This window comes from Crotalus tigris, unplaced genomic scaffold (genome assembly GCF_016545835.1).
Source record: "Crotalus tigris isolate CLP2741 ecotype Arizona unplaced genomic scaffold, ASM1654583v1 scf7180000023829.5930981, whole genome shotgun sequence".
NCBI classification, from domain to species: Eukaryota; Metazoa; Chordata; class Lepidosauria; order Squamata; family Viperidae; genus Crotalus; species Crotalus tigris.
In genome coordinates, this window is record NW_024100213.1 from 1,426,355 (window position 1) to 1,453,881 (window position 27,527).

The 27,527-nt window shown below is 37.7% G+C and overlaps 2 protein-coding genes across 8 annotated transcripts in view; one reads left to right on the forward strand and one right to left on the reverse strand.

Annotated features, from left to right (window-relative positions):
- The window catches only part of ABTB1 (ankyrin repeat and BTB domain containing 1), a 28,893-nt gene extending 5,893 nt beyond the window's left edge, over nt 1-23,000 (reverse strand). For 2 of the 7 annotated variants that reach the window (XM_039321775.1, XM_039321774.1), the window contains exons 1-10: nt 22,820-23,000; nt 19,261-19,323; nt 15,818-15,873; nt 12,593-12,737; nt 11,786-11,945; nt 10,678-10,723; nt 9,742-9,858; nt 9,096-9,211; nt 4,074-4,172; nt 3,482-3,649 (exon numbers count right to left, since the gene is read on the reverse strand). In XM_039321775.1, coding sequence (XP_039177709.1) covers nt 3,482-3,649; nt 4,074-4,172; nt 9,096-9,211; nt 9,742-9,858; nt 10,678-10,723; nt 11,786-11,945; nt 12,593-12,737; nt 15,818-15,873; nt 19,261-19,323; nt 22,820-22,968 — 1,119 coding nt within the window. In that variant the 5' untranslated portion in view covers nt 22,969-23,000. The other 5 variants (XM_039321777.1, XM_039321776.1, XM_039321779.1 and 2 more) reach the window with 4 other exon arrangements.
- A 138-nt stretch (nt 23,001-23,138) lies between these two features.
- On the forward strand, nt 23,139-26,810 carry CUNH12orf4 (chromosome unknown C12orf4 homolog). The gene has a single exon (XM_039321773.1). The coding sequence runs from the start codon at nt 23,169-23,171 to the stop codon at nt 24,792-24,794; it is 1,626 nt and encodes a 541-aa protein (XP_039177707.1). The 5' UTR covers nt 23,139-23,168; the 3' UTR covers nt 24,795-26,810.
- Nucleotides 26,811-27,527: the final 717 nt, after the last annotated feature.

Sequence of the window (27,527 nt, forward strand, 5' to 3'; positions counted from 1 at the left end):
TTTATTTTAAATCAGTAGATGCTATAGCATCTACTATAGATGCTATCTACTAGATATCACCATAGATATCGCCAAATAGATATCTATAGTATAAATTACTGAGAACCCAGAAAGCATCATGAAGAGAGCCCTCTTACAAGTCAAGGGACATTCCCTTGAATGTCCATTGCCTAGGCTGAAGAAAGCTACTTTTAAGAGGGAAGCAAATTCTCTTCTCAAGTTGGCTCATGATGTCATCAAAGAACTAAATTTGAAAGGTGAACTGAAATCCATTTAGTACTCTTTGGTTCAAGAAAGTATATGTCAACATTACAGAAATTTATCCTATGAAATAATTTTGTGAAAATATAACTTCTCCACAGAAAAAGGAGTGCATATTAATTAAAACTTGAAGTTGGAAGAATCACACAAATGTTTCCCTGTAATCACTACATTGTATAATGAACAATAATTCACAAACAGATATTATGTATTAACTTCAATAAGTGTCTTCTGGGATCATATTCCTCAAATCCCTCATCTGGATAGGTTTAATTTAAGATCAATAAACCTACAATATTGTTAATGATTACACACAGCATTCATATTTTCAGACTTTTTATTTATCTCATAATGTAGGTAACCTTGTTAACAACCATTCAAAGTTACAATGGTGCTGAACAAATGGTATTTATCATGGGTCTGCAATGGGTCTTACAGCATCCCTTTAGTTATGTGATCATAATTCAGCTGCTTGGAGCACACCACTCACCTTTTCAACCACAAAGTGCTTCAATGCCCCCAATCAACCTGTCTCCTCCCCAGCATCTCTGCTCTTTTGATCAGCCTGCCTGCACCTCCATCTGACCTTTATTATCTTCTTCCTCCTGCTAAGAGGTGAAGCCTCTCATGAAAGTCAGCAAGGGGTGGAAGGGGTGGCAAAGTGCAGGAGGTCAGAGGCAGCGGGGTGCAGAGTGGCCAAAAGGGCAGAGATGGGTGGGTGGGGAGAGTTGAAATATACCCCAGGTTCAAGTGCTCAAATTCTGGTCAGGCGACCACTTGGTTACTGCAATGGCCATATCTTCAAGGACTGATCTAAATAGCATTTTGTCAGCACCGTTATCATTTCAAATGGTCGCTAAACAAATGGTCCTTAAATAAGGACTACCTGTATTGTATTTGCAAAAGATACCAAGCTAGGAGGAATAGTAACATCTTAAAGAATGAAATCCCAATTCAAAATGATAGTGCAACTGGGAAAGTGCTTTTTAGCTAGCTAAAGGAAAACAAGGACAGATGGCTTGGTTGGCATCTTTACTGTTGCCCTGCAGGGCGGCAAAAGGAAAAGAGAAAGTACACTATCTCAAACAACGTTCCACAGAGCAACAGGAGCTCCTGCAACCATCTATTCTCTACAAAACAATGTCTCAAGACTGTGGAGTAACCAACATATCTTCTTGGTGCGATAAATTTAGGGAGAGGACAGACACAATAACTGGGCTTTTATGCTAGAAAGAAGTCACTATCACTATTATGTTGGTCTATGACCTTATAAAGATTTGATTTGCACTATCTTTCGCTTACGTCTGTTGAAGAGCAAATATGGTTATTCTCTAAGACAAAAAACAGGCAAAAAGCAGTTTTTGCAGAGAGCAAAATCGAATGCCTAAAATTCGTTTCAGAAGAAAGGCGGCAAGTATTCTCTGCCTTTGTTCTTGCCTTTCAGTGCATGAAGTACTGTGCACATGTACGTGCAAAGTTCCTCTGCAGTGAAATTAGGCTAGCTCAACGTGAGATATACATTCAATGTATGGGAATAAGGTCTCCATCTCACATTTTACCTATCACACTGCTACCTGATGGAACTTCATGGCTCAGATTGTTAATGTTAATTTCTCTTTCTACTTAGAAAAATAAGGCACATATCTTAAAGTTCATTTTGTCCAAAGACCATTGCTTATTTGACTGCATTATCATGAATTACTGAATGTGCGTTATCACACTTCCATTTTACACTGAACATTCACCATCTTGGGAAAAAAAGATATCTAGTGGCCTAGTGTCTATAATCATTTTGACATCACAAACACCAGACTATTGTTTCATATCCTCTATCTTTCTGAATAATTCTCATTAAACAAATCCATCATTACTTGTGAAAAATATACGTTCAGAAAGTTTCTCAGAACTGAATTGTCACGATATGGTACAGAAAATATAGCATCCATGCTATAGAGTTCAGTTCCATTAAGAATTTTCTAAATTCTAAAGCTGCAACCAAGACTTTGCACTATATGCGACAAGAAAATGCAGCATAAAAACAAGTAAACTATTTTTAGCTCTGGCCAGTTTGCTAACTGTATACTGCCCTCTGCTGGCAAACTGACCACTCCGCGTGCCATCGCACTTCTGTAAAATCACTTCCAGTGAGCTCAACTCCTGCTTGCTTTATGGATCCATCCCTGTGGTATTCTTGGCAATCTCTACAGTTTTTGCTTCTGGGACTTTTTTTTTTCATCTTTCCCGATAAGCCAACAGTATACCTTACAAAAATATTCCTTGTTACTATCAGGAATACAAAGGTGAAAGAATATGTGTTAATATATGCACATGTGTGCGTCAGCATGTTGTGAGACACAGAGTGAGTCTCATCCACATATAGGGAAATAAAAGATACACATGAAAGTAAAGGCCAAAAAGATCCCAGTGGTGGTATGAGCATTTGGGACTGTTTCTCCTAAGCAGGGAGAGGGGCTCCAACAGATCCCAGGAACGACATCAGAGCTCTCTGTCCAGAAGACTGCAGTGCTAGGAACAGCCAAGAGACTGCGCAGAACCCTCAAACTCCCAGGCATCTGCTAGAGGACCTGAAACTGAGGAAGACCTATGCCACCCATAAGGATAAGAAGGGATTTTTATTATTATTTTATATATAGGGCAGGAATCCAGTAAATAGTACAAATTTAATAAACAACTTCCTTTAACCAGAACAAAAACATTAATTATATTCAAATATGCCTTTACTGCTTATTAATAAAACCTCAAGTAAAATTCAAGCAAAAAAAGGGTTAATTGGCCAAGAATCACAAAAATTGCAGGAAGATAAATATTTTAAGAGAATCAAGAAAGGATGCAAGGGATTATGTTACCCTAATTTAATGGGTAGTTTTATTTATCTTCATACAAGTACAGCAAACACCATACAATGCCGGTTCTGCCATGTTTATTTTGCTCAATAACACCATGATCCTTGCTAGAAAAAATAGTATAAAACAGGGGTCCCCAACCCCGGTCTGTGGACCAGTACTGGGCCGTGGCATGCCAGCAACCGGTCTGCACAAACAAGCAAAGCCCCATCCGCGGCATGCAGGCAGCACACAAAACCACGCACCCTCCAATCTGCAGAAAAACTCTCACCACGTAACCGGTCCCTGGTGCCCAAAAGGTTGGGGATCTCTGGTCTAAAATGCCTCATGCTGAAAAAGAAGAATCCCGGTCTCACCTCTGTATCATCACTATAGATGTAATACAGAACTCTGATGAAGATCTCCTCTGAAATGTCATGGAGAGTCACCACAGGGATACTGGGTTGGGTTTGTAGCTCCTCACTCTCTGAGAAGTGGTCCTCTAGGAGGGCTTTGAAATAGTCACTTCGGCCACAGAAAAATGCCTTCAAAAAGAGAAGATATGTACATATACACATATGTATGTGTGCGGATATGGATGTATACACACACACACACACAAAATAATGGAATCTTCTTGGTTAAAATAAGCAAGCAGCAGGATCCAGAAAAGAGTCTGTGACAAGGCATCCATCCCAAACTTTTTAAAGATCAAAAATTGATCACGCTTACCATCTTTTATCTTTATTTTTTGTGTAATTGATTTTATTGTAACTTCATTGTTGAGAGTTGGGAGGCATACAAGTTTAATAAATAATAATTTATTGTTATCCGATAACACATTCCTATTCTGGAAATTTCCTACAAGATATCACATAAATAAATGTGCATCATTGGTTCTATACAAGATCTTTTAATATTGAGGAAAACAACAAGAATCGACCCAAAGCAAATCAATGCACCCTATACCTTGTGACAGAAGAAACTGTAATTTGACACTCGGAAACACAGATCAGGATAACTGCTGAAGCTGTCGGTGCTATCAAAAGGCAACTCTCCAAAACCTACCTAAACACAAAACAGAAATAAAACAACTTTAGTATTTGACCATATATTTAATAAGATTACACTACATAAATGCACAATTATGTATATGCATAATATACAATTATATATTCAAATATATAACACAACACATGATTGGAAAAATATTGCCTTTTCACCACTTTTATCATCTTGGTGTAGGATTATACCTAAACTCTGATCAGACTTGCTTTTGACCTTAATCCCAATGACATTCTAAGTCTCCACAACCATTCCATTTCTCAGAGTATTTCAGTAAATCAAAGAATGCCCTTGGCTCTTTGGGCTTGGAGAACTGTTTGGCTATAATCCTAAAATTGCTGTCCTTAAATTTTTAAACGTATACTCTTTGTTACATCATAGATCTACAGTCTATGTAAGACTATGAGACTCTACATTGACTCTCTCAGAAAGTCAAATGAACTGTAAACCAGCATTATTCATACATACATCTATAAATACATTAAAGAGTCACATCTTTGTTGAAGTCTTGCTTTGTGCTGAGCTATTTGTTAGGCGTTCCTTTTCCTTTCATGCATACTTTATTTCCATTATACATTAATTGCTGTTAATGTAGTCAGCAATCAACCTTCATATTCACACGATAATTCAAAGCTACTTGCTTTATTACATGCTTTGTCTAATAAAGATAGCTATTCTATTCCTACTAATCAAATGACAGGAGAAATAAATGAAAAAGAAAATGTTTCTATTAGCAGAAAAGTTACCATACATAACAAAGGCCAGCAGAGAGCACCTGGCATATGCTAAATACAATACAATACAATAAACGTTGTCTAACAGGAGACTTGGTATAAAAATGATTTATGGTAAATTTTCTGTTTATAGCAAATCAGAAAATTTTGCTCCAATGTTTAGATTTACAGTCCAAAGTTCTTTATAGGTTCCACGTTTTATTAGTTTACTTTTGTTAACAGAGCCAAAAATGCAGGGAACGTACAGAAAAATATGAAAAGGATTTAACATAGAATTAAAAACACATAACGCCTGAGTTCTGAATGCTCATCAATCTAATCCACATGCAGTCAAAGGATGTGTGCAACTTCATAGAGTCCTTTTATTTGGCATGTGCTCATGCTTCAATTTTCTGCCATAGGAAGTGGGAACTTTAGCAATTTCTCTTTGGAATAAGAGTGAAAGTCATATATATTTGGAACAGTATGAAGCGCAAAGGCTCTCGCACAACTAGATATTGCAACTATTATAAAATGAAAAGCACGTTTTTTCAATATCTAACATGCCACTATATTGCAAAGGAAAACAGTGAATACTGAAGACTGGCATCCAGTATTGGCAAACACCAAATATCAAAGTTCATTTTCCTAAGGCTAGAACAAGTGGAGTCTGGAGAGCTGAATGAACTGAAACATGCACTTGTTAAGGCTGGATTGAACCCACAAGTTTTTTCATTGATATGGAAAATGATAATATTTCTATCAAACATGATGGCTACTGTAATAAAACTATCTGAGCTGGCAATATTGACAATATCAAGCCTTTTGCAAGATATTACAAAAAAGCAAGATGAAATGAGGCTATCAATTCATGTCAAAAATACAGTTGTGAGTAGGTAAACTGCCCATCAAGATTATGTAGCTCTGGTTACCCTAAGAAATATGGGTCTCCCCCCATTTATGTTCCTGTTCCTTTAATGCTTATGGAACTCAAAGTGCCATACATTTTTATATAAGATTCATCTTAGCTTTCAGCAGTACAGTATTTCATCATGATGGAAGTAATTCAGTCTATGTTTTTAAAGAAACTGTTTAGGCAGGATACTGCATGGCTACCTGAGGATGCTCAAGAATAATCTGAGACCATCTGTCAGAAGACTAGAGTTCAGACAAATGAGAACTTTGCTACAAGACAACGACCCTAAATATTCCAGTAAAACTTCCAAGGAATGGCTGAAAAAAATATATAAAGAAATGGAGGGTTCTGTAATGGCCAAGTCAAAGTCTGGATCTAAATCCCATCAAAATGTTATACAATGATTTCAAATTGGTTAAGCATGTGAGAAACAACTCATATGGCACAGCTGAAAACATTCTCCATGGAGAAGTGAGAAAATTCCTCCCCTTCAGATTAGAGACTGATAGACAATTAAAAGAAACACCTGTTTGAGGTTGTTTCTGCCAAAAGGGTCAATAATCAATGGTGCTCTTCTTGTACAGGAGGAAATGAAATATCTGTTAATTTTTTTGTTGAATAAATATGGCAAAGCCAATTCTTTATAGTTCTTTTCTGTTCAATTACATTACCTTTATTTTTCTATACTTTATGACTGAAGATAAATATTGTTATTGTTATGTATTTATTAAAAAAGAAAAAACTTCACATGGGGTGTTCTTAATTTCTCACAGGATTATAATCGCTAATATAATTGCTGTATGCCTGTAAATAAATGTTTCATTGATAGGGATTTCTCCTACAGTCTTTATGCCTTTGAGTTATGGCAGACATGTCAAACACAAGGCCCGCGGGCCAGATGCAGCCCACGAAGTGGTTTCATATGGCCTGCGAAGCCATCCTGGAAACAATGAGGAAACAGCCCCCGCTGCCTTGGCCCTGGCCCCGGCCGGCTAGGAGCCAATGTACAATTTTGTGGTGGCCATCTTGGCACTTGCTCTGGTAGACCATGCCTTGGCACTTGCCCCGGTCCCACCCCCTTCTGCCAGAGACTCTCAGATCTGTCCCACTCCTGCCCAGGCCCCCATAGGCACCCTAGCCGCGAATGATGTAGAACTGGTCACGCCCCCCAGTAGGCCACACCCACTCTGGCCACACCCACCCAGGCCCCCCAGGGCAACTGCAATGCTGATGCGGCCCTCAGTGAAATTGAGTTTGACACCCCTGGGTTATGGGATTGAAAGAAAGAAAAAACATAATGAAATGCTTAACACAATTATGTGACATAATTTTTTGGCCAAGAACCTTGATTAGTAAGAGTTACATGTTAGTGCATTTTCATATTTTATTTCCTAAAATGTTATTGGCAGATATAGGAAAATATGAAAGATATGGCTTAGAAGCAATGAAATACTGGCTCAAATTCCATTGTACTACTATAGAAACACAAGTGATAGAATTTTAGTCCTGCCTATGAATAATTTATTAGGATACTCTGGCAAAGATTTTCTTTTTTTTCTGATTGGGATTATACTATATCATGAAGGGTAGTAAAATTTTTGTGTGACTGCCAGCAGAAAATGAAAACAGATAATGTCTAATTTAGCAATTCTGGCTGCTTTTATCTAATATATTACAAAGCCTTTATTGATTTGATTTAGGTGCCACCAGATTCCAAGACAACTCTGTGTGGTTCACAATACAAAACAAGTAACAATAAATAGAACAATACAAGTAAACAAGATCAGCATCCAGCGAAAATATACATAATATAGACAGAAACACATCTAGCAAGAGGACCACATCTGTTCTATCCCAAGGCCTAGTAGAACAGCCAGATTTATAAGGCCTTCTGGAAGCAATCAGAGTGGAAGCCACACACATTTCTGAAGGGAACTTTATTCAAGAGGGTAGACACTGTGACAGAGAAGACATAGTTCCTGATCCTGACAGATGGCATTGTTTAACAATAATCATAAAAATCTGGACTGCGTCAACTCTGCCAGCTTTTAGTAGTTGGACAGAAAACATGGAAGATAGGTGGTTTCTCAAATAACCTGGCCTTATGCCATGCGGGTTTGTAATCAGCACACTGATTTGCAACTGGAAGCACAATGGCAATTAAGCTTTGAAATAAGCATGTCATGGGGGCATAGCGAGGCATGCTAAAAACTACCAGCACCAATGCTTTTTGGACCAACTGAAGCTTGAAAGTGCTTTTCAAGGGCAGCTCCATGTACAGAATGCTGCAATATTTGAGCCATGGGGTGACTAGGGCATGAGTGACTCTTCCAATCCAGGAAGCTATGCAAATACCTTCTTAGCCACAGCTGCCACCTCACCTTTGACAGGAGCTGGAAGCCAAGAGGCCACATTACATACCGATATACAACCCCATACAAGGGTAGAAACGGAAAATCCCTGGACCTGGGCACCTGAATATCCACAGCCATTCAATTTGATAGGATCAAGTTGGAGCTATTTTCTCTTCATCCAGATCCACATGGTCTCCATTCATTGGAATAAGACCTTGGCATCATCACTTGGCCAGCTCAGGATCCAAATGTATATTGGGTATCATCTTCATATTGATAATATCAAATCTTGAAGTGGCAGAGGACCACAGTTTCATGTAGTGTTGAATATAAGGGGAGAGAGTATTGAACTATGGCACTCCACAGGACTGACTGAAACCAGCCATGAAGGAAGAGAATTGCTGTAAACACTGTTCTCAATTTCCAATCTCCACAGCCTATCCAAATAAATACTATTACTGATGGTATCAAAAATTCAAAGAGCACAAGGTGAGTTGCATAAGTCTTAACCTAGCTCTGCAAAAAGGTAATCAATCATCACAATCAAGGTTGTCTCTGGGCTAAATCCTAGCCTGAGACCTTACTGAAACTGAGATAATTTGCTTTCTCTAGCTCAATAACCTTCCTTAAAAAGAGAAAACTGGAGACAAGATGTTAAATTGTTCAGAATTGTTCGATCCAAGGACAGACTCTTGAGGAGAAGGTACATCGCTATTTCTTACAAGACTGATGGCATCACCCTCTCCCCAGCCAATAATACAGCACCGACCTAATTGTAAATCATCTCCCAGGCCACCTTAATGACTCAGGGGGATCCTGGATCTAATAAATAAGTGATCAGATTAATTCCTGGCAGAATATTAAGCAAAATGTAATTATATTAGATTATTCAAATGGAGGAATACATCAAAGAGATGGAAACAAGAAATGAAATACTTCCTACCCTGAATTCTGCCGGCAAGGCGCACTCTGCTAGTAGAGCGAGGTCTTCCTGCAACTGTGAATTACCTGATGGTTCAATTGTAAGCACCTTTACACAGGTTCCTGGCTTGGAAGAAACTAAAAGAAACAAAAGCAAAAACACCAAAACTTTAAAATACTGAATATTTTATTGACATGTTCTTCTAACACGAGCTAGAGGTTGGAGTGTTACGTCTGTGATTTACATATATGTATATTTCAGAGTGTAAGTCCAGAAAAGGGAGGACATATAGTAAGAAAACATTTGTTGGATAAAGTTGCTTGCAGTCACTTATAGCTATACTGCTTCTATGAACGTGGGCTGACTTTGAAGTGGTTGAGCTGAGCTTGATCTAGTGATTCCCAGTGAAGTGGAAGGTTTCTATCCCATCTTTCCCCTAAGAACTTATAGTAGCATACCTAGGGTTCTCCCTTTACGTTATCTCCATAACGGCATCTATCCGTTATGGAGAAGTGGCATGGTACCATGAAGACCCAAATGCTTAAATCAAACTATTTTAAAGCCTGTGCCTTCCATTAGAAGACTTAACCTTTTGGTAATTAATGTTGGAGAAAAGACTACTTTTCCATTTTCCTACAGAGAATGACAGTAAGATTGGGAGACTTACCAAATTCATACACCTTTTTACATTTGGTTTCCAAGTCTTCAATGAGATCTTGGAGCTGGCATTGTTTGGCCAATCTCTTGCAGTCATTTACATATTCTACATCTATGTCCAAACATCCTGGTAAACAAAAGAAAAGTGCTAATTATCACTTCATTCTTTCAATTCATTCCTGTTATTGTTTACCAGTATCCTCTGAACTCAGTCTCTCCCTCCGTACAACCATAGCTATAAACTTAAACTCCAGCACCACCCTGTGGCTTAAAATAACACAATTAATACTTTTGTGAACAGAACAGGTTATATAGGTGTCTTAAAGTTATCTTCTAAATGAGGAGGCTTCGATCCGTAGCAGAACATCCAGATTCAGCCATAGTTTCATTCCATACAGCATTAATCTTGTGAACTCTCAAGCTTCCTCCTTCCGTTATATATTCAAGATGGACAGTATTTAATATTTATTTGTTATGTATATGTAGGGGTGTAGGTCTATACATATGTTGTACATAGTGTGTGTCATGTATGTGTTTCACTTTGAGAGCGGGCAACTAAATTTCATTTTTGATGTGTGCCATTGTGCTCACAGTAAAAAAATGACAATAAAAATGACAATCTTATCTAATCTTATCTTTATTAACATGAAGCCTAAGAAGATTCTACTCTTTTACTGCTTTTAACTCTTTATATTTCTTGTTCTTTTTTCCCATTGAAAATTATTGTTTTACAACTACCAAAAATTATGCTACTACATTTGGAACTATTTAATTCTAATCCACAGCAAAAAAAAGTTGCCACCCATGATTTCTTCATTCCCAATATCTTTCAAGAAACTCCAGCAAATCTGAAACTTTCAAAGAAAATGTCAACAGTAAATTTATGTAGAACCTATTACAAATAAGAAATAAAATCCATAGTTTTGATATATCACATTAGACTTACCTGTATAGAGATATTGCAGAAGAGAGCTAAAGGCTGCTGGATTTATCTGTATATGAAACAAATGAGTTACATATAAACATTTGAAAGAAATGATAATATAAATGAGACCTAAACTAGAAAGTAAGCAAGGCCTAGAAAATTCTGTTGGCTGAATTGGGCATCTACAGCTAGTGCAAAATGCAGCCTTGTTTGTAAAATTGGCAAGTCTCATTATGTCCTGTAATACACCTGCTACACGGGATACAGTGTTTACTAGTTGGCTTCTGGCTGTAATTCAATATGTTGATGGTTATCATCCACAAAGCTCCACATGGCATATAGAGCCTAGCAATTTGAGGGACCATAGGAGTCCTCTGGAGTCCACTCACCCTGAGTATTCTGATAGTTGGCTTACTTCAGATTCCATTAATTGGGTAAGGTCATCTATAGGGAACCTAAGAAGCAGGATTTCTCTGTTGCTGGATCTGCCTGTTAAAACAGCCCCTTCCCCACTCCAGAAATCCACTTGGCTCCCACTTTGTCCATATTCAAGCATTTTTTAAATTTCTCCCAGTCTTGGGTTAAAATGAATGGATAGCCCCCCTTGAGGGGAATGTTTAAGGATGGCTTACTGGGTGCCCACTGTTTTATGAATATTGTTTCTTTTTTACACTTGTTCTTTTCACTTTATATATCCGACTAGAGTCACTGGGAGTTGAGTGGAAAAAATAACAAGCAAACAAGTTAAAAAATTCCCTTCAGTAATTAAATTTTAACAGAAATAAGTCATCTATTTACAAACTATGTAATCAGTTGGGTCAGATTTAGGAATATCCAATATGGTGGCAGAAGCAGACTCCTTATTCCTGATGCTTTTGCCATCTTAAGGAGGACACATTAAGCTCCCAGGTAACATTTGTTGAATGTTAATCTGCACTGCAGATTAATGTATCTGAAAGTGGAAATGTGTGATACTTGTGTGATACTTCGGTTAGCATGTTCTTAATGGCAACCCATAATTCCATCACTTTGCAATAAAATTTGTTGGCATCTGTTTTTAAGTAAAAAAGTAAGAAAGAAAGTCTCAAATATAAAAATATTCAGGAAAAACAAAGATTGGGTTTCTTACCAATGGATGTTTCAGTGCTATGACATTCTTCCCCTTCCACTTAGTCTCAAACATTTCTGCAAAATATGCACTTCGAGCACCAAGTACACAGCGATGGGCACAGAAAGACTTCCCATGAACAATAAAAACAATGTCACTATGGTAACCCTGTTCTAGAAGCCTGCAAAGAGATTGAGAGAGAAAAGTAGTTTCACGATTAAACAAGAATAGCGTGGAATAATTCAACTTGACATTTATATGCAATGAAAGCATACATCACCTTTCCCTTCCCCCTTCCAAAGAAAATATTTAAAAAAGCATTATTAATTCTGAATTTGATAAATTCTATTTTTCTTATTGTACTGTTACAGTTTTTATTCTGGATGATACATTCTTAAGATATAAATCACCAGTTACAACTGTATGAAGAAAGAACAGTTTTAAACACCCCGGTAGCTTTTTTACACACTCCATCTTCTTAATCACTTAAATTCCTTGCAATCAAATCCTACACTAATCCTCTCCAAAAATCTTTAAAGAAGCCATGTCTTTCCCTGGACTTCCACAGTAAGTGCACAAACCAACTCTTCAGCTCAAAGACATATTTTACTGAGTCTATGCAGATACTGGGAAGTCCAGGCAAAGATGTGGCTTCTTTAAGGATCAAAAGGCAGCTAGGGAGAGGAACCCTGCATACTTCTATATAACATAGTGCCCTAACTTAAAATTGTCACTTTTATTGCTATGGGAAAGCATGATAATAGAAGACAATGATACAGCCCCCTCTGAAGATGACTCTTTTGCCAACATCAGAATACATCTTTTTACCGCTGAAGAAAGGCATCATAGTAGTCCCTCTTCATGCACTTTGCAGTGATCTGCTTATATTCTTTCAATACCCGCCGAATAGTATCATTTAGAGCTCCATATAAGCAACGTTCACCATCAAAGGTGTTTGCTTCACATTTTGCACCTGTAAGGAAGATCAATTTACATAATGTAAAAATGTACCAGATTACATAACACATTTTTATCAGTATTATTTTTGGCAGGATAACAGAGAGAAACCAAATAATTTCTTTTTTTTTTAATTTTTATTCATAATACAATTAAAACAACAATGGACAAACATGACATTCCAGAATGAATTTTCCAATCAGTTCCTATCATAGTACAAAAATTTTATACATTGTTCTTAACCTCTATATAAACCTCATCTTTTATACAATACAATTATATATACAATGAACAGATCCAAGGTCTAGAAATCAAGAAAGAGACATTTAAAATACAAGCCTTTGCAGATGATTTAGTTTTTATAATTGAAGAACCACTACAATCAGGGATTAGACTGATGGAAACATTGAATAGACACGGGGAAATAGCAGGTTTAAAAATAAATAAAGAAAAAACTAAAATGCTTGTCAAAAATATGACAAACACAGAAAAATGAATTGGTTGACAGAATTGGTGTTCAAATCACAAATAAAATTAGATATTTAGGGATACAACTGACTGCCAAATGCGCTACGCTTAAAAGGGATAACTACGATAAGTTAATAGAACAGATTCAAAAAGACTTTGATATTTGGACTAACCTACAGCTCTCTTTTATGGGCAGAATTGCAGTGATAAAAATGAATGTGTTGCCAAAAATCTTATTTTTGTTCCAATGTATACCTATAAAATTAGACAAGAAATTTTTTCAAAATTTGAATAAAATGATGTGTAAATTCATCTGGCAAGGAAAAAGAGCAAGGATTAAATTAAAATTACTACAGGACTTAAAGGAAAGGGGGGGATTTGGTCTTCCAGACTTGGAGAAATATTACCAGGCCGCAGCATTAGTATGGGTAAGAGATTGGATATTACTAAAAAATAGGAGACTATTGTGTCTGGAGGGCCATGACCTACAAAAAGGATGGCATGCCATATTATGGGATCATAAATATAAAGTACATAAATATTTTCGAAGTCACTATATTAGGCAAGCTCTTATTGATGTATGGACAAAAATTTGGCAACCAAATTATACCCAAGTACCTAGTTGGATCTCACCGTTAGAAATATATGTACACCCAAAATTTACTCAATTAGACAAGACCATAACATATAAAAATATCTTAGATGAAAGAGGGGAATTGAAATCCAGGAAAACCATCCACGATGAAGGGATAGAATTAGAATGGTGGGCATACCTGCAACTGCAGGCAAGATATCGGAAAGACAAAAAAGAGTTAGGCATTAAACTAGAACCAATAGAATTGGATAAAATAATTTTGGGGTCGGAGGATAAAATGATTAAAAAATTATACTACTATTTGCTAGATCAGGCAACGTACGAGGAACAAGTAAAAGTGACTATGTTGAATTGGAGTAAGGATTTTGGTCTTAATTTTGATCTGCATATATGGCAAGAACTATGGGCAAGAAACAAGAAGCTTACTTTGGCCACCTCTTACAAAGAGAACCTTTACAAAATGTTTTATAGATGGCATCTCCCACCCACAAGATTGTCTAAAATGTATACCAATGTCTCCCCTAAATGTTGGAAATGTAATTTGAAAAGTGGAACTTACTATCATATGTGGTGGGAATGCACGCGAGCTTGTGATTTTTGGAACAGGATTAAAATATGGTTGGAAGAAATATTAGAGCAAGCGGTAGAACCAAAACCAGAACTCTTTCTATTAGGTTTAACTACGCAAAAACATGACAAAGGCGTACTTTATTTAATGCTACACATTTTAACGGCCTCCAGGCTGGTTTTTGCTCAAAATTGGAGGAACAAGGGAACCCCAACGGAAGAAGAGATCCTGCATAAAATTCTAATATGTGCTGAGATGGACAGGCTTACAATGATTATGAAAGACAAAACGGAACACGAATACTTCGAAATCTGGGGCAAATTTTACCGCTGGTATGAATTAAGAACTGCTCGGACTTCAAACTAATAGTAGAATTAAAAGATATACATAACTGTACAAATAATTTCTATAGAGCCTTTAGACATAACTGTTATTTTTAGGTCCAAAGAAAAGCTTACGAAATAAAATCAAATTCCATCCACTTAAGAGCTCATTTAAGACTATGAAGCAATATTTTAGAGAAAATAGATTTTATTGTTGCATGAATTAGATCAAGTTTCTAAAAATGCTAATAAAATGAAAACTGAATTCCTGTAGTAGAGAAATTTAGGTCCTCAGAATATTAGACTATTACATTATGCTACCCTAATTGGCTGAAATAATAGAGAAAATCAATTTACATACAAAGTACAAGAGATGTAGAAAAACAATGAACATAATTTGATTTTGTCATTTCAGTGAATTTTGTCATTTCAGTGAATTTTATCATTTGATTTTGTCATTTGTCAGTGAATTGAGTATTATATATTAATACTCTCAGCTAATAAGTTTCATTTCTAGGTGACTGGCTTACATACTGCTTCTGTTAAATTTTTTTAATTGTAAAATATCCTGTACCTGTATCCCTAATTTTAGAAAAGCAGCAAATCACCTCAGGAATATGTTCATGTATTAAGACATGAATCTGCCTTATGATTTAAACCACAATCTCTAAAGGTTCTATAGAAGTTATTTGGTTTTAATGTCTGACCTTTATTTTCTCAGGTAAACTTTCAGGTAACAAGAATTGTATAAAGTTAACTGCATTCCTTTTTAATATATTTTTCCTTGCAATCAAATTATTATGAAACAGTATTAATTCTCAAGAAAATATGGGTGAGCTACAGCTTGGTTTAGATGGATCACTATGCCAAAAGAGCTATTCCTGATTTTCAGGTTTCTTCTACTATGCACTTCATAGATTACAACAGCTGGCCATTTAAAGTGAATGTATTTCTAGTGTAAAACTTGGACCAGTTGGATCCAAGGGGAAAAGACCAACATTTCTTTGATGTTTAAAACAAGTTGAAAGGAACTACAGTTTTCATCACAGCAAGATTATTAGCCAACTTTACAGTTCCAATTCTAGAGGGCATAAAGTGACAAACATATATTTATTTCTAGAAGAATATGTCAGTCTTCTTACCACTGGCTAGAAGGTATTGCACAAGTTCTTCATGTCCACAGAGACAAGCATAGTATCTATAAAAGAGAACAGTGAGATCAGAAATAAACTAATAAAAATAAAATCTTTACAGAACAATGCATCATGAGTCCCAAAAGCTGGTCCATAGCACCAATTCTGCAATTGAATGGAAACTCTAGAATTACATGAAAGATTAGGTCTCTTCAGAGTTATTGCTCTGTTTTTTAATATGAAAAGGCCAAAGCAGACTAAAGTAACTGTATATCATATACAGGGGAAAGTAGTGAACACGAATAATCCTAGAGTTCAGATATCTTAAATATAATTTAATCTTGAGCAAGTCTGAAAGATGAGCATCCAGCAACCAGCCTCTGTTGTAAGATCTCTGGGGAAGGAGAACTTATGCTATGTGGCAGCCTGTTCCATTAGCTGACAGTTCATACAATCAAAAATTTCCTCCCAACATCTATCCTGAAACAGCTCCCTTGTGGCTTTAACACCTTCATCTGTGAGGGGCAATAAAAAATAAGTCTATGCCCTATTTCTGTGTGACCATTCTTCAGACACTTGAAGATGTTCTGGTATCTCTTCCTCAATCTCCTTTAAACATTCTTTGTAGGTTTGCTTTTCTGGCCCTTCACTATCTTGGTATCCGCTTGTTTCGCAGCCGCTTGTGACAACTTTGGCCTCTTCATCAACATGAAGAAAACTGAAGTGATGTACCAGCCAGTTCCAAAAGCTCAATATCAAGAGCCTACCATCACAGTAAAGGGACAAAAGCTGCAAGCAGTGGACCAATTTACGTATCTTGGTAGTACCCTCTCCCATGCAGTGACAATTGACAACGAGGTCAACTGTAGAATTGCCAAGGCAAGTTCTGCATTTGGCAGATTGCGGACTAACGTGTGGGACCACCATGGAATAAGCCTTGCTACTAAGCTTAAAGTTTACCAGGCAGCAGTGCTAACTACCCTAATATATGCTAGTGAGACGTGGACAGTGTACAGGAGGCACATTAGGCAACTGAACTACTTCCACATGACTTGCCTTTGTAGAATTCTGAGGATCCGGTGGCAGGATAAGATACCAGACACAGATGTCCTCTCCAGAGCAGGCTTATCATCAATTTACACTCTGTTGACAAAAGCCCAGATGTGCTGGGCAGGCCATGTTGTAAGGATGCCAGAACATCACATCCCTAAACATCTCTTCTATAGTGAGCTGTCTCAAGGAAAACGATTGCACGGGGGACAAAAGAAGCGATACAAAGACACGCTGAAAGCCTCTCTCAAGTCCCTGGATATTAAAACCATCTCTTGGGAACTTCTGGCGCATGTCGACTGACATGGCGCACCTTGGTGTACCAGGGTTGCCAGACATATGAACACAGAAGGACAATCTTGGCACAAGAGAAGTGAGCACGCCGCAAAGCCAGAGCTGTAAATGCTGAAGTAACAGTGTCTACATTTCTTTGTTCAGTATGTGGTAGAATGTTCCGTGCTAACATCAGTCTTATCAGCCACCTACGGACACATCGTTGATGGCCCATAATCTACAAGATGTCAAGGTCCTCATCAAAATCGATGGACGAACAACACATTCTTCCTTTGAACTTGTTCCCCTTGTCCTTTTTAAGGACCAGACATAGTACTCCAAGTTGGGTCTGACCAGGGCAAACTAAAATAGAACAATCATTTCCTGTGATTCAGACTTTATATTCTTATTAATATACCTAAGATAGCAATTGCCTTTTAAGCAGCTGCATTACACTGCTGGCTAATCTGTAAATTGCGGTCAGTAAGGACACCCAAATCCCTTTTAAATGTACTACTGTCAAGCCAGGTCTCCCCTACCACGTTAAGATAATATCAGGTATCTTCACTTAAGTACTATACTTTTTAAGAAGTATAAATGTTCTCTTCCTTTTATGCAAGATTTCCAGAACAGATCACATAAATAATGAACATTTTAAGCAGTAATTTCTTATGATAAAAAGCACTCGGCCTTAGATTTAAATATAACTATGTATACTTAAATGTCTTGGCTCTAGAAAGAGGTTACTGCCAGCAAACGTTTGCCTGAAGAATTCATTCTACAATAAGAGTCCTTTCCCCAGTCTCATCTTGAGGAATCAAGATAAAACAACATGTAAGTAATATTAAGTTGTCCAGAAGTTGCTTAGGCTTTTAAGGCAAAACCACCACTTCAATTTTTTTTTCCTAGATTCAGACTGATAACCAAAACAATTGTTTCAGGACTGATGTAATGCATAATATTCTGAAAGATAAAGTTATAAAGTTATTTTTGTCTACCTCATAGATAGCAGATATACTCACCAATCCCACAATGTTGTCTTTCAACTACTACTAATGCAAAATAAATTTACATACTGTAAGCTGTTTCCTCACCACCCTCTGAAAAACTGTTCTCACTTTCCCAATTTTCAAAATCAACCAAACTCACATTTCAATGAGTTAATGCTATGCTAGTGGGTATTTTGTTTTCTCACTGCAGAAACTGCCTGCAACATTTTATCCCTTGTACCATCTAGCTGGCATTTCATTTAGTTCAGCTCACTAACATGCTGTCATGGACTATGCTGTAGCATAAAAGCTCCCACATGCTCTCTTAATGTGTGCTAAGATACATCACTTCACAAAGTGGTGATGCACAGTTTGGAATCAAAAGATATATGCTAACAGTGTATATGCTTCACTTTCTGTGAAGAGAAGATTAAGAACCACAGAAAACAATTGATCAACTTGATGGAGAAAGGAGCACTTGTTGATTAGCACTCTCTTAGTTGGCAAATGGCTAACTAAGACTGAGCAATGACTGGTTGAAGGAAGTTTTCTGCAAACTCCAAACATACAAATTTGAGGCAGCATGCTACAAAAAATGAGTTCTGTAGACAATGAAGACAATGCAAAGTCACAAGTACACATTAAATTGCATTACAAATGAATAATTGAAAATCTTTATGGTGTGACAGATCATTTTGTATAATTCTAGAGATCCTTAGGTTAGCCTGCAAAATGTCAGTCATTTTGCTTCAAAAATAATATAGCTCTGAACGTAAATTGAAAACAATTATGAGAATTAATGTTTCCATGCTATTGGCTAATTCAAATTAGCAGGATTTTTCTAGCAACTTATTCAAATGGCCACACTCAAGCAATGATAAAATCTCTACTGTTACCTAGAATATTTTTTACAAAGGAAGAAAAGTATCCAGGTTAACAGAGGGGCTAGACAGTGGAGTATTATTCATACATATAACCAGGGAGAGATTACTTAAAATACTTATAACAAAAAACATTTTCTTAAAAAAAAACCCAGAAAAAATAGAAAAATGCTTCAAAAACTGAAAGACCTTAGTTTTTCTTAAATCCCTGTGTAAGGGATATCAAACAGTATGGGTGTCTCAAGGCCAAAGCACTCACAAAGGGGTACTGTCCCATTTGTCTCGGACATTGATTTCAACATCTCTCTGTTCAAGAAGGTATCTGAAAGATAAACAGACAATTTTAATAACTAAGAATGTATTCCAATTATTCACAGCTTCAGTTTTCTTTTTATTAAAAAAGTGTCCCAGCAACGGTGCCCCACCCAAATAAGTGAGATTCTGCCAAAAAATATTTTCTTCATATTACACTCATTCCATTTGTCTACCTAATGTAGATCAAATCCAACCTTCTAGTGTGTGTGTGTGTGTATCTGTGAAACAAATAACAAAAGTTCTTTAAGGTTACTTATCAATGATATTATTGATATGAACACAAATATTGTCCCTTTATATAGCATGAGAAAATAGAAGCATGCAACAAAGTGCAGTTTCCACTTTGTTTTCAGGTGCAATTCAATGTTATTACTTTTTAAATCCTTCATGGCTTGGAGCAGGGGTGTCAAACTGTCGGCCTGTGGGCTGGTTGCATCATGCAGAGGCTCTGCCCACCCCAGCTCCGGCAATGCAAAAAAAGTTGTGATCCGTCACAACATGTCATGTGATGTGGCAAGTTTGACACCTGTGGCTTGGAGTCTCATTATCATTAAGAGTGCTTACTCCACATGGAATCTGCCTGCAGGAACCACATGTTCAGAGTTCCCATTCATCAGGAATTAAGGTCGAAGGGACTAGAGACAAGCATTTTCTGCAGAGACTCTCCTATTAAGGAATTTCCTATTACCAAATATAGCATTGGTCCTTCATACCTGGAATTTAGGATATCAGCTCTATCAGAGAACATTTGGACTGGGAAATAAGGAATGCATATGCCAGAGGTGAATGGTAGTACAGTAAGGATATAATGCTATTCATCATTTTTTAAAATAGCATTCTATGATATAAATACTATATGTGTTTATATTATTATTGTGTATAAATACACATTAATAGTATTGTTATATTGTTTTGCTCCATGCTGCTTAGATTTGCATTGACTGAATAATTTTCCTAAAAACCAGGAGGGTGTGGATTCTAATCCTGCCTTAGGCATGAAAGCCAGCAAGGTGACTTTGGGTCATTCATTATCTCAACCCAGTCTACCTTACAGGGTTATTGTTGTGGGGAAAATAGGAGGAGGAAAAACTATTAGGTATGTTCACCAACTTGAGTTATTTATAAAGTAATAAAAGGCGGGATTAAAATTGAATAACAAAAATAAAAATAAAGCATCTTTTGTTTCTTGAAAAATCATTTTAAAAGGGGGGAAAGGGTATTATAATCAGACTGTTGAATTAGGACTCTAATTGTTTTAGCTTAAACTTCAGAGATATAGAGAAAACAATTAAGAAAACCCTAAAATGGCAACATTTAATGTACTACATTGGATTATTCTCTTCATCTACTATATTATTACTGTTGTACATTTTGGTTGGTATGGGTTTTACATCATAGAATTTTTAAAAAATATTCTTACTTGTTATAAGAAAATTGAAATTAACTGTCGGTTTATGATTCCAATATTTAAATCTGATTAAATCTGTTATAATCATTATTTTGGTAACTGACATTGCTTAGTATGAGATAAATTTTAGCATTAAATGACTAAATCAATTGATAATTATTCCTATACTGCTTACTTATACATACCCTCTCTTTATAAATTGCTAACAATTATTAGCTTGTATCTTGATTATGTCCTCTATACAGTAACAGTGCTACATTCTTCCTTGTTACAAGCCACACTAAACTCATTTAACGGAAAAGCAGCAGATAGATTCAAATTATCTTCAAATACCATGTAATTTTAGTATGACACTGAATGTTTATAAATTGCTTCAAAGCTCATCTCACATATACTATATCTCTCTACTTTTTAAACTAGCTCTGTTAGGATATCTGAAGTTGTCAGCTGTTTTAGGGATGAAGTAGAGCTGATAAGCAGAAAAACTTTTTTTAGAAAGAATGTAAGAACCAGGGGCTCAGCTAGATGGCAGCGTTTAGAATAACTTGACTGATGGAAAAACAACAAAATGAAACTATAAGGCAGGTTCATTCTACTTAATACTTGGATGGTAAAGCACCAGATAATTCCAAGGCTAGGCCAAGAAACAAAATAAACATTCCAGAGGCAATGTCAAACCATTTCCATGTTGTTGCCAAGAAAACTGCATTGACATATCCATCAAGTCACCAGGAAGTGAACCTAATCGAGGAGGATGGATTTCCCACTACTGACATAAAACAACCTGAGTAAGAGACTTAATAATAGTAGTTGCTTTGGGAGAGAAGTAAATGAGGGCAGGCCAAAAGTATGCGCATCATAACAAAATTAAAACAGAATTCCTTCTATCATTTTTGGGTCCCAAATATTTAATATACTGTACGCATATTTGTCTTACTATCTAACACAGGATTCTCACATACTTGAAATGATCAAATGTGTGGAGTATGCATACACACTTTGCTGCTTTTGGAAGAGAGAAAATGGAAATGGGAGTGATGAAAGCTAATGAGGATTATCTACAGTATAAGCGATTTCTAACAAAGCAAGTTAAGTGTGAACCAGGCATTCTTTCATTGAATATTTTAATATATGTAGTGTGATAAGAAACGTTAGTCACTATGAGAAAAAGTGTTAATGCTCCTTTTGATCATCTTACTACTGTTATTCTAAATGCTACAAAGAGCCAGATGTGGTGCATATATAGCTTATTTCCTCCCAAATGCTAGTTTCCAACCTAGAATACTAAACCAGAGTTTTCATTGTACATTTCCCTCAACAGAGTGACTTTTTCCCTTGCATACCAAATAACAAGTGGTTGCATTTTCTGTTCTCCTTAAAATGATGGCAAATAAGTAACTAATAATTAGAAGCACTTTCAGTTAAGTGCTTGGAACAGCCTGCTCCACCTTCACACGTTGGAAGAGTCTGAAAATGCAAGAACCCACTCTGAAAAGTTCTCGCTCGTAAACAAACACGCATCGACTCTCAACAAATACACGGGCAGCCAAACCCGAGCACCAGAGTTATATACCAGCCGGTTCTACCAACACCCGGCCCACCGCGGAGAGGTGGGGTCAGTCATGCCCCAAACGGGCCAGCCGCACCTTCTCCACCCTCGGCCCGCCCGGAGACCCCCTGAAGCCTCGGCCCAGGCCTCACCGCACGCGACAAACGTCGCCCTTCTTGCAGCTGGTGAAGAGGTCGCTGGTGTCCATAGCCCGGCGAAAAGCGCCGCATTGACCCGGCCTGGAGGGAGCGAAGGTGGGTTCGGGCAGGGGGGCCGAGGCCGCCTTGGGGAACCCCGAGCGGGACGAACGTAAACACGACGACAGGGGCTGAGCCTACCAAGGCCGGCCCTCGCTCTCCACCCAGGGGCCGCGGCTGCACGCAGGCCCGCCCCTCTCGCCGGTTTGCAGGAGGCTGGACCTCGCGGCGGGAAGGGCTCCGTGTCGCCTCTGCCCCGCTGAAAGGTGAGCCGGGGGCGGCAGTCGGTCCTCAAAGGCCCAGCGTAGCTCAGGACGGTCTCAGCTGCACGGCGGCAGCGGCGACTCGCCTCCTTTGGAAGTTACTTGCGCCGGAGGAGCTGGACTCGGCCTGGGCGCACCCGGAAGCCCCCGTCACGCCCGGGGATTCGTATGTCGCCGCTTTGCGACCCTTGTCCCAAAACGGCGACGCTGCTCGCTTAAGCCTCGAAGAGACCATCGGGCCGGAAAGCCTTTCTCTCTCTCTCTACTCCGGAAGCCGGCCCTATTTAAAGGGAGCGGGCACTGCAGAAACAACTGAGAAGCGGAAGCGCACGTTTGGGGGGGGAGGCGGTTGTTTTTGAAAAGAACATAAATTGAAAACGCTTAGGAAGGCACCCGGCCGTCGGCAGGAAGAGTCGCTAAGGAAAAAGCCGCAGGATGGAGAGAGAATTTGTGTATGAATTCAACGCTGGGAACCAGCATTTTGTGCTTACCGTGCCGCTGACCTTCCCTGCCCAAGAAAATGTTAGTCATTTGCCTAGGCGTCTGATGCTTCTTCATAATTTGCCTTGCTTCGTAGAAAATGGCTTAAGAGAGTCTCTTGCTAAATTCATAGAGGAGGAATCTGTAGAAGATTTTGACAGAGAAGCAGAAGCGGCTCTAGAAGCTGTAAAATCTGGTAAAATGGATTTACACCAGCTGGCGAAGGCTTGGGCCCAAGCTTACACTGAAGCAACATCAGAGTATGCCAGACCAGAAGACCCCAGCTGGGATGAAGATTTTGCAGATGTTTATCATGACTTGATCCACTCTCCTGCCTCTGAAACTCTGTTAAACTTGGAACATAATTATTTTGTTAGCATCTCTGAATTAATAAGTGAAAGGGACATGGAGCTAAAAAAACTGCGAGAAAGACAAAGAGCAGAAATGGATAAGGTGATGCAAGAACTGGGGAAATCATTAACAGATCAAGATGTAAACAAGTTGGCAGCTCAGCACTTTGAATCCCAGCAGCTACTGGAGAACAAGTGGAACAATGAATTGAAACAAACCACGGCAATCCAAAAACAAGAGTATCAAGAATGGGTTGTAAAACTTCACCAGGATCTGAAAAATCCCAACAGTACTATTGGTGATGAGATCAAAGTTACTCCTAATCAGTGGAGAGAATCTGAAGAAGGAACTGGAAGACTCTTTGAGGACCAGAGGCAATTGGAAGAAAGTTTCACTATCCATTTGGGAGCACAGCTGAAAACCATGCATAATCTGCGACTACTGAGGGCAGATATGCTGGATTTCTGCAAGCACAAGCGCAGTCACCGCAGCGGAGTCAAACTCCACCGTCTTCAAACTGCACTATCACTTTATTCAACTTCCCTTTGTGGTCTAGTCTTGCTAGTAGATAATCGCATCAGTTCGTATAGTGGGATCAAAAGAGATTTTGCAACAGTTTGCCAGGAGTGTACAGATTTCCATTTTCCTGGAGTTCAGGAGCAGCTTGAAGTTGTTCAGCAAGTTGTCCTTTATGCTCGAGCACAACACAGTAGTAAGGCCAAAAAACTAAGTGAAGCAGGAAACAGAAATAGTGGCAATGAAGATAAATCTAAGAATGGGGAACAGAATCAATTAAATATTTTTCCAGGAGAATTTTATATCACCCGACATTCAAATCTCTCTGAAATTCATGTGACTTTTCATCTTTGTGTGGATGACAATGTGAGGTCAGGTAATATTACAGCCCGGGATCCTGCAATCATGGGCCTCCGAAATATCCTTAAAGTGTGCTGCACCCATGACATCACCACAATTAGTATTCCTCTTCTGCTGATACATGATATGTCTGAAGAAATGACAATATCTTGGTGCCTGAAAAGAGCAGAACTTGTATTTAAGTGTGTCAAAGGATTTATGATGGAAATGGCTTCCTGGGATGGTGGGATTTCTCGAACTGTTCAATTCTTGGTACCACAAAGTATTTCTGAAGAAATGTTTTACCAACTGAGTAACATGTTGCCACAGATTTTCCGTGTGTCATCTACGCTAACTCTGACATCCAAACACTGAACTCCCTCCAAAGTTCTGCAAAATTAATAAGATGATACTGGATTTTAATATCTGAAACATTCTGATAACTTGAACATGATTGAGGAAATTCCTAACAAGCATCTACAATATTAAAAAAAAAAAAATCACTGTACTTTCATGCCTATACAAAGGGAAATGGGTAATGGGTTATTTTTTTTCTTTCTTTATTTTTATTTTATTTTTGCCATTTTGTATTCCAGGCCTACCCACTGTTAAATGCTATTCTAAGGTCCTTCCAACTCTTAGATAACAAGAACTGTAGTAGAAAGATGGGAAGCTAAAAATGTCTGTGTATAACTGGAAAGTAGCTGTATGTTGAAAATATAATTATCAAAGGAAAAAACTGTTGCTTTTTTTCTAGATATGGATGCATTCACATAGAAGTTTACTTACCTGTTTTGTTTTGAGTGTGATACCAATTTGTTACTTCACAGAATAGAATGTTAACACAGGTAAATATAATAACACATGCTAAACAGTTTTTATATTAGCAGATGGGATTTTAGATTATATTTTATTCTGTAGGGCTGTAACTCCTACTTTGAAATATTTGGCTGGATTTTTGCAGCCCAAATATAGTAGTTATATTTGAGATGGCATTATGTTTTGGTCTTGAGTTCATAAAAGAGATAAACATGGAGAATTCAAAACCACTGCAGTAAATTAAGAGCTTTAATTTTTTAATAAGAGCAGGGAAGCAATTCATGTCCTTCCAATTTCATTGTGGGATTCATGCACTTTACCTAACCATATACTGTGACCTTTGCTTGGTTTTAACTTCATATGTTGTGTAAACTCAGCCATTGTAGTTTGTAAATCATGGCTTAAAAATTGATTCACACGATGTGTAGAAAATATTTCCTCTGAAAAGACATAAGATATTTTCTATACTATAGATCAGCGGTTCTCAACCTATGGGTCGCGACCCCATTTGGGGTCGATCGACCATTTTGCGGGGGTCGCGAAACAACGCGATCTGCCATTTTCCCCCCCAGGGGGCGGCGCCGCGCATGTGTGCCGCGCATGCGTGTGACGGGGTCGCCGTCACACAAAGATTGAGAATTGCTGCTATAGATAGTAAAGATAACATCAGAACAACTACATCTTAGTTATCTTTCTGCCAGTAAGCAAAAACATTTTCCTTTATAAAGTACATTGAAGGGCTTCTGTTGTTGATTTGGTCGAACATGGTGCTGTTCGATAATGGTAATAGTGGAGAAAGATGGGATTGAAGTTGAAGAAATACATTATTTTTAAAAAAATATAACTATAATTAAACCAGACATGCTTCTGCTCTGCTCTTGGTACAGGCATGCCTCTTTCATCTAGATTAAGAAATGAGTTTGTAACCCACAGTTAATACTAATATCAGTTTGATTTTAAGTTGGTATTTAAATATATATATATATATAAACAAGATAATGGAGTATATAGAGAAGAAAATACATATAACTCAGATTATGCCTGGCTCATATGCAATTATTATGACTTTGTTGTGCATAATAAATATAAATTAAGTGAAGGAAAATCATATATTGCCATTTTGGTGGTCAAATTTCCCACTGTGGAGATTTTCTAACATATTTGTCACCTTGGCAACATTTCCAGTTCTTTCCTGTTTTCCAGGATCTTGTTAATACTTGTCTCTTAAGGTATTGCTTGGATTATCCAGAAGAAAAAGAAAAAGGCCAAGTTAAGATCCAATGAAATAATCAGAGTTATGGCTTGCCTATTTAATAAAAACTTAAATCCAAAACGATTGAAATATTTTAGAGATAGTCCTCAACTTATGACCAGTTGCTTAGTGACTGTTTGAAGTTATGATGGATCTTAAAAGTACTTATGACACAGATTCAAAGTTCGAAGGCTGGGTTCCCCTGCAGTCATATGATTGCATTTTTGGCAATTAGCAAGCAGCCCACATTTATTTATTTATTTATTTATGAGACTTATATACCGCTTTAAGTGCAAGCACTCTCTAAGCGGTGTACACCAGTAAGCAATGTATATATATATTTACATTGCCCCCAACAATCTGGGTCCTCATTTTACCTACCTCGGAAGGATGGAAGGCTGAGTCAACCTTGAGCCGGTGAGATTTGAACCGCTGACCTGCTGAACACAGTCAGCTAAAGTGGCCTGCAGTACTGCACTCTAACTGCTGCGCCACCTCGGTTCTGTGTTGATGGGCATTTACAATGTTCTACAGTCATATGACTGCACTATATATACAGACATTATTTATATATTATTTATATGTTTGCTTCCAGACAATGGATTTGCCTAACAGCCACTGTTTGCTTAATGACCATTCCATTTGCTTAGTGACTGCCTCAAAAAAAATGTAAAATCGGACCAGTTATGTGATGATCCAGTTAACCTTAATTATAGACTCAAGGTCATAAGTTGAGGATTATCTGTACAGAACAACCACATTGTATAAAATCTACCTGTTTCTTTATATTTCCTCCAATAAATGGGGCTTGGAACTCATCATGTTGAGTTTCCTTAGATTTTAATACAGTATCTATAGATTGCTTTTGTTGAGTGTTCCCTAATCTGGGGCAAAATCGATTTGAGTGGTTTTCTCTACCAGAAAATAAACAAAGTCAAGATAATTTTTTTATATCTGATGGCAATGTTACTTTCAACCAATTCAAAAATTTTATCTTGTAACAGAATGTTGTAAATTTTTGAAATCCTCCTTTTCTC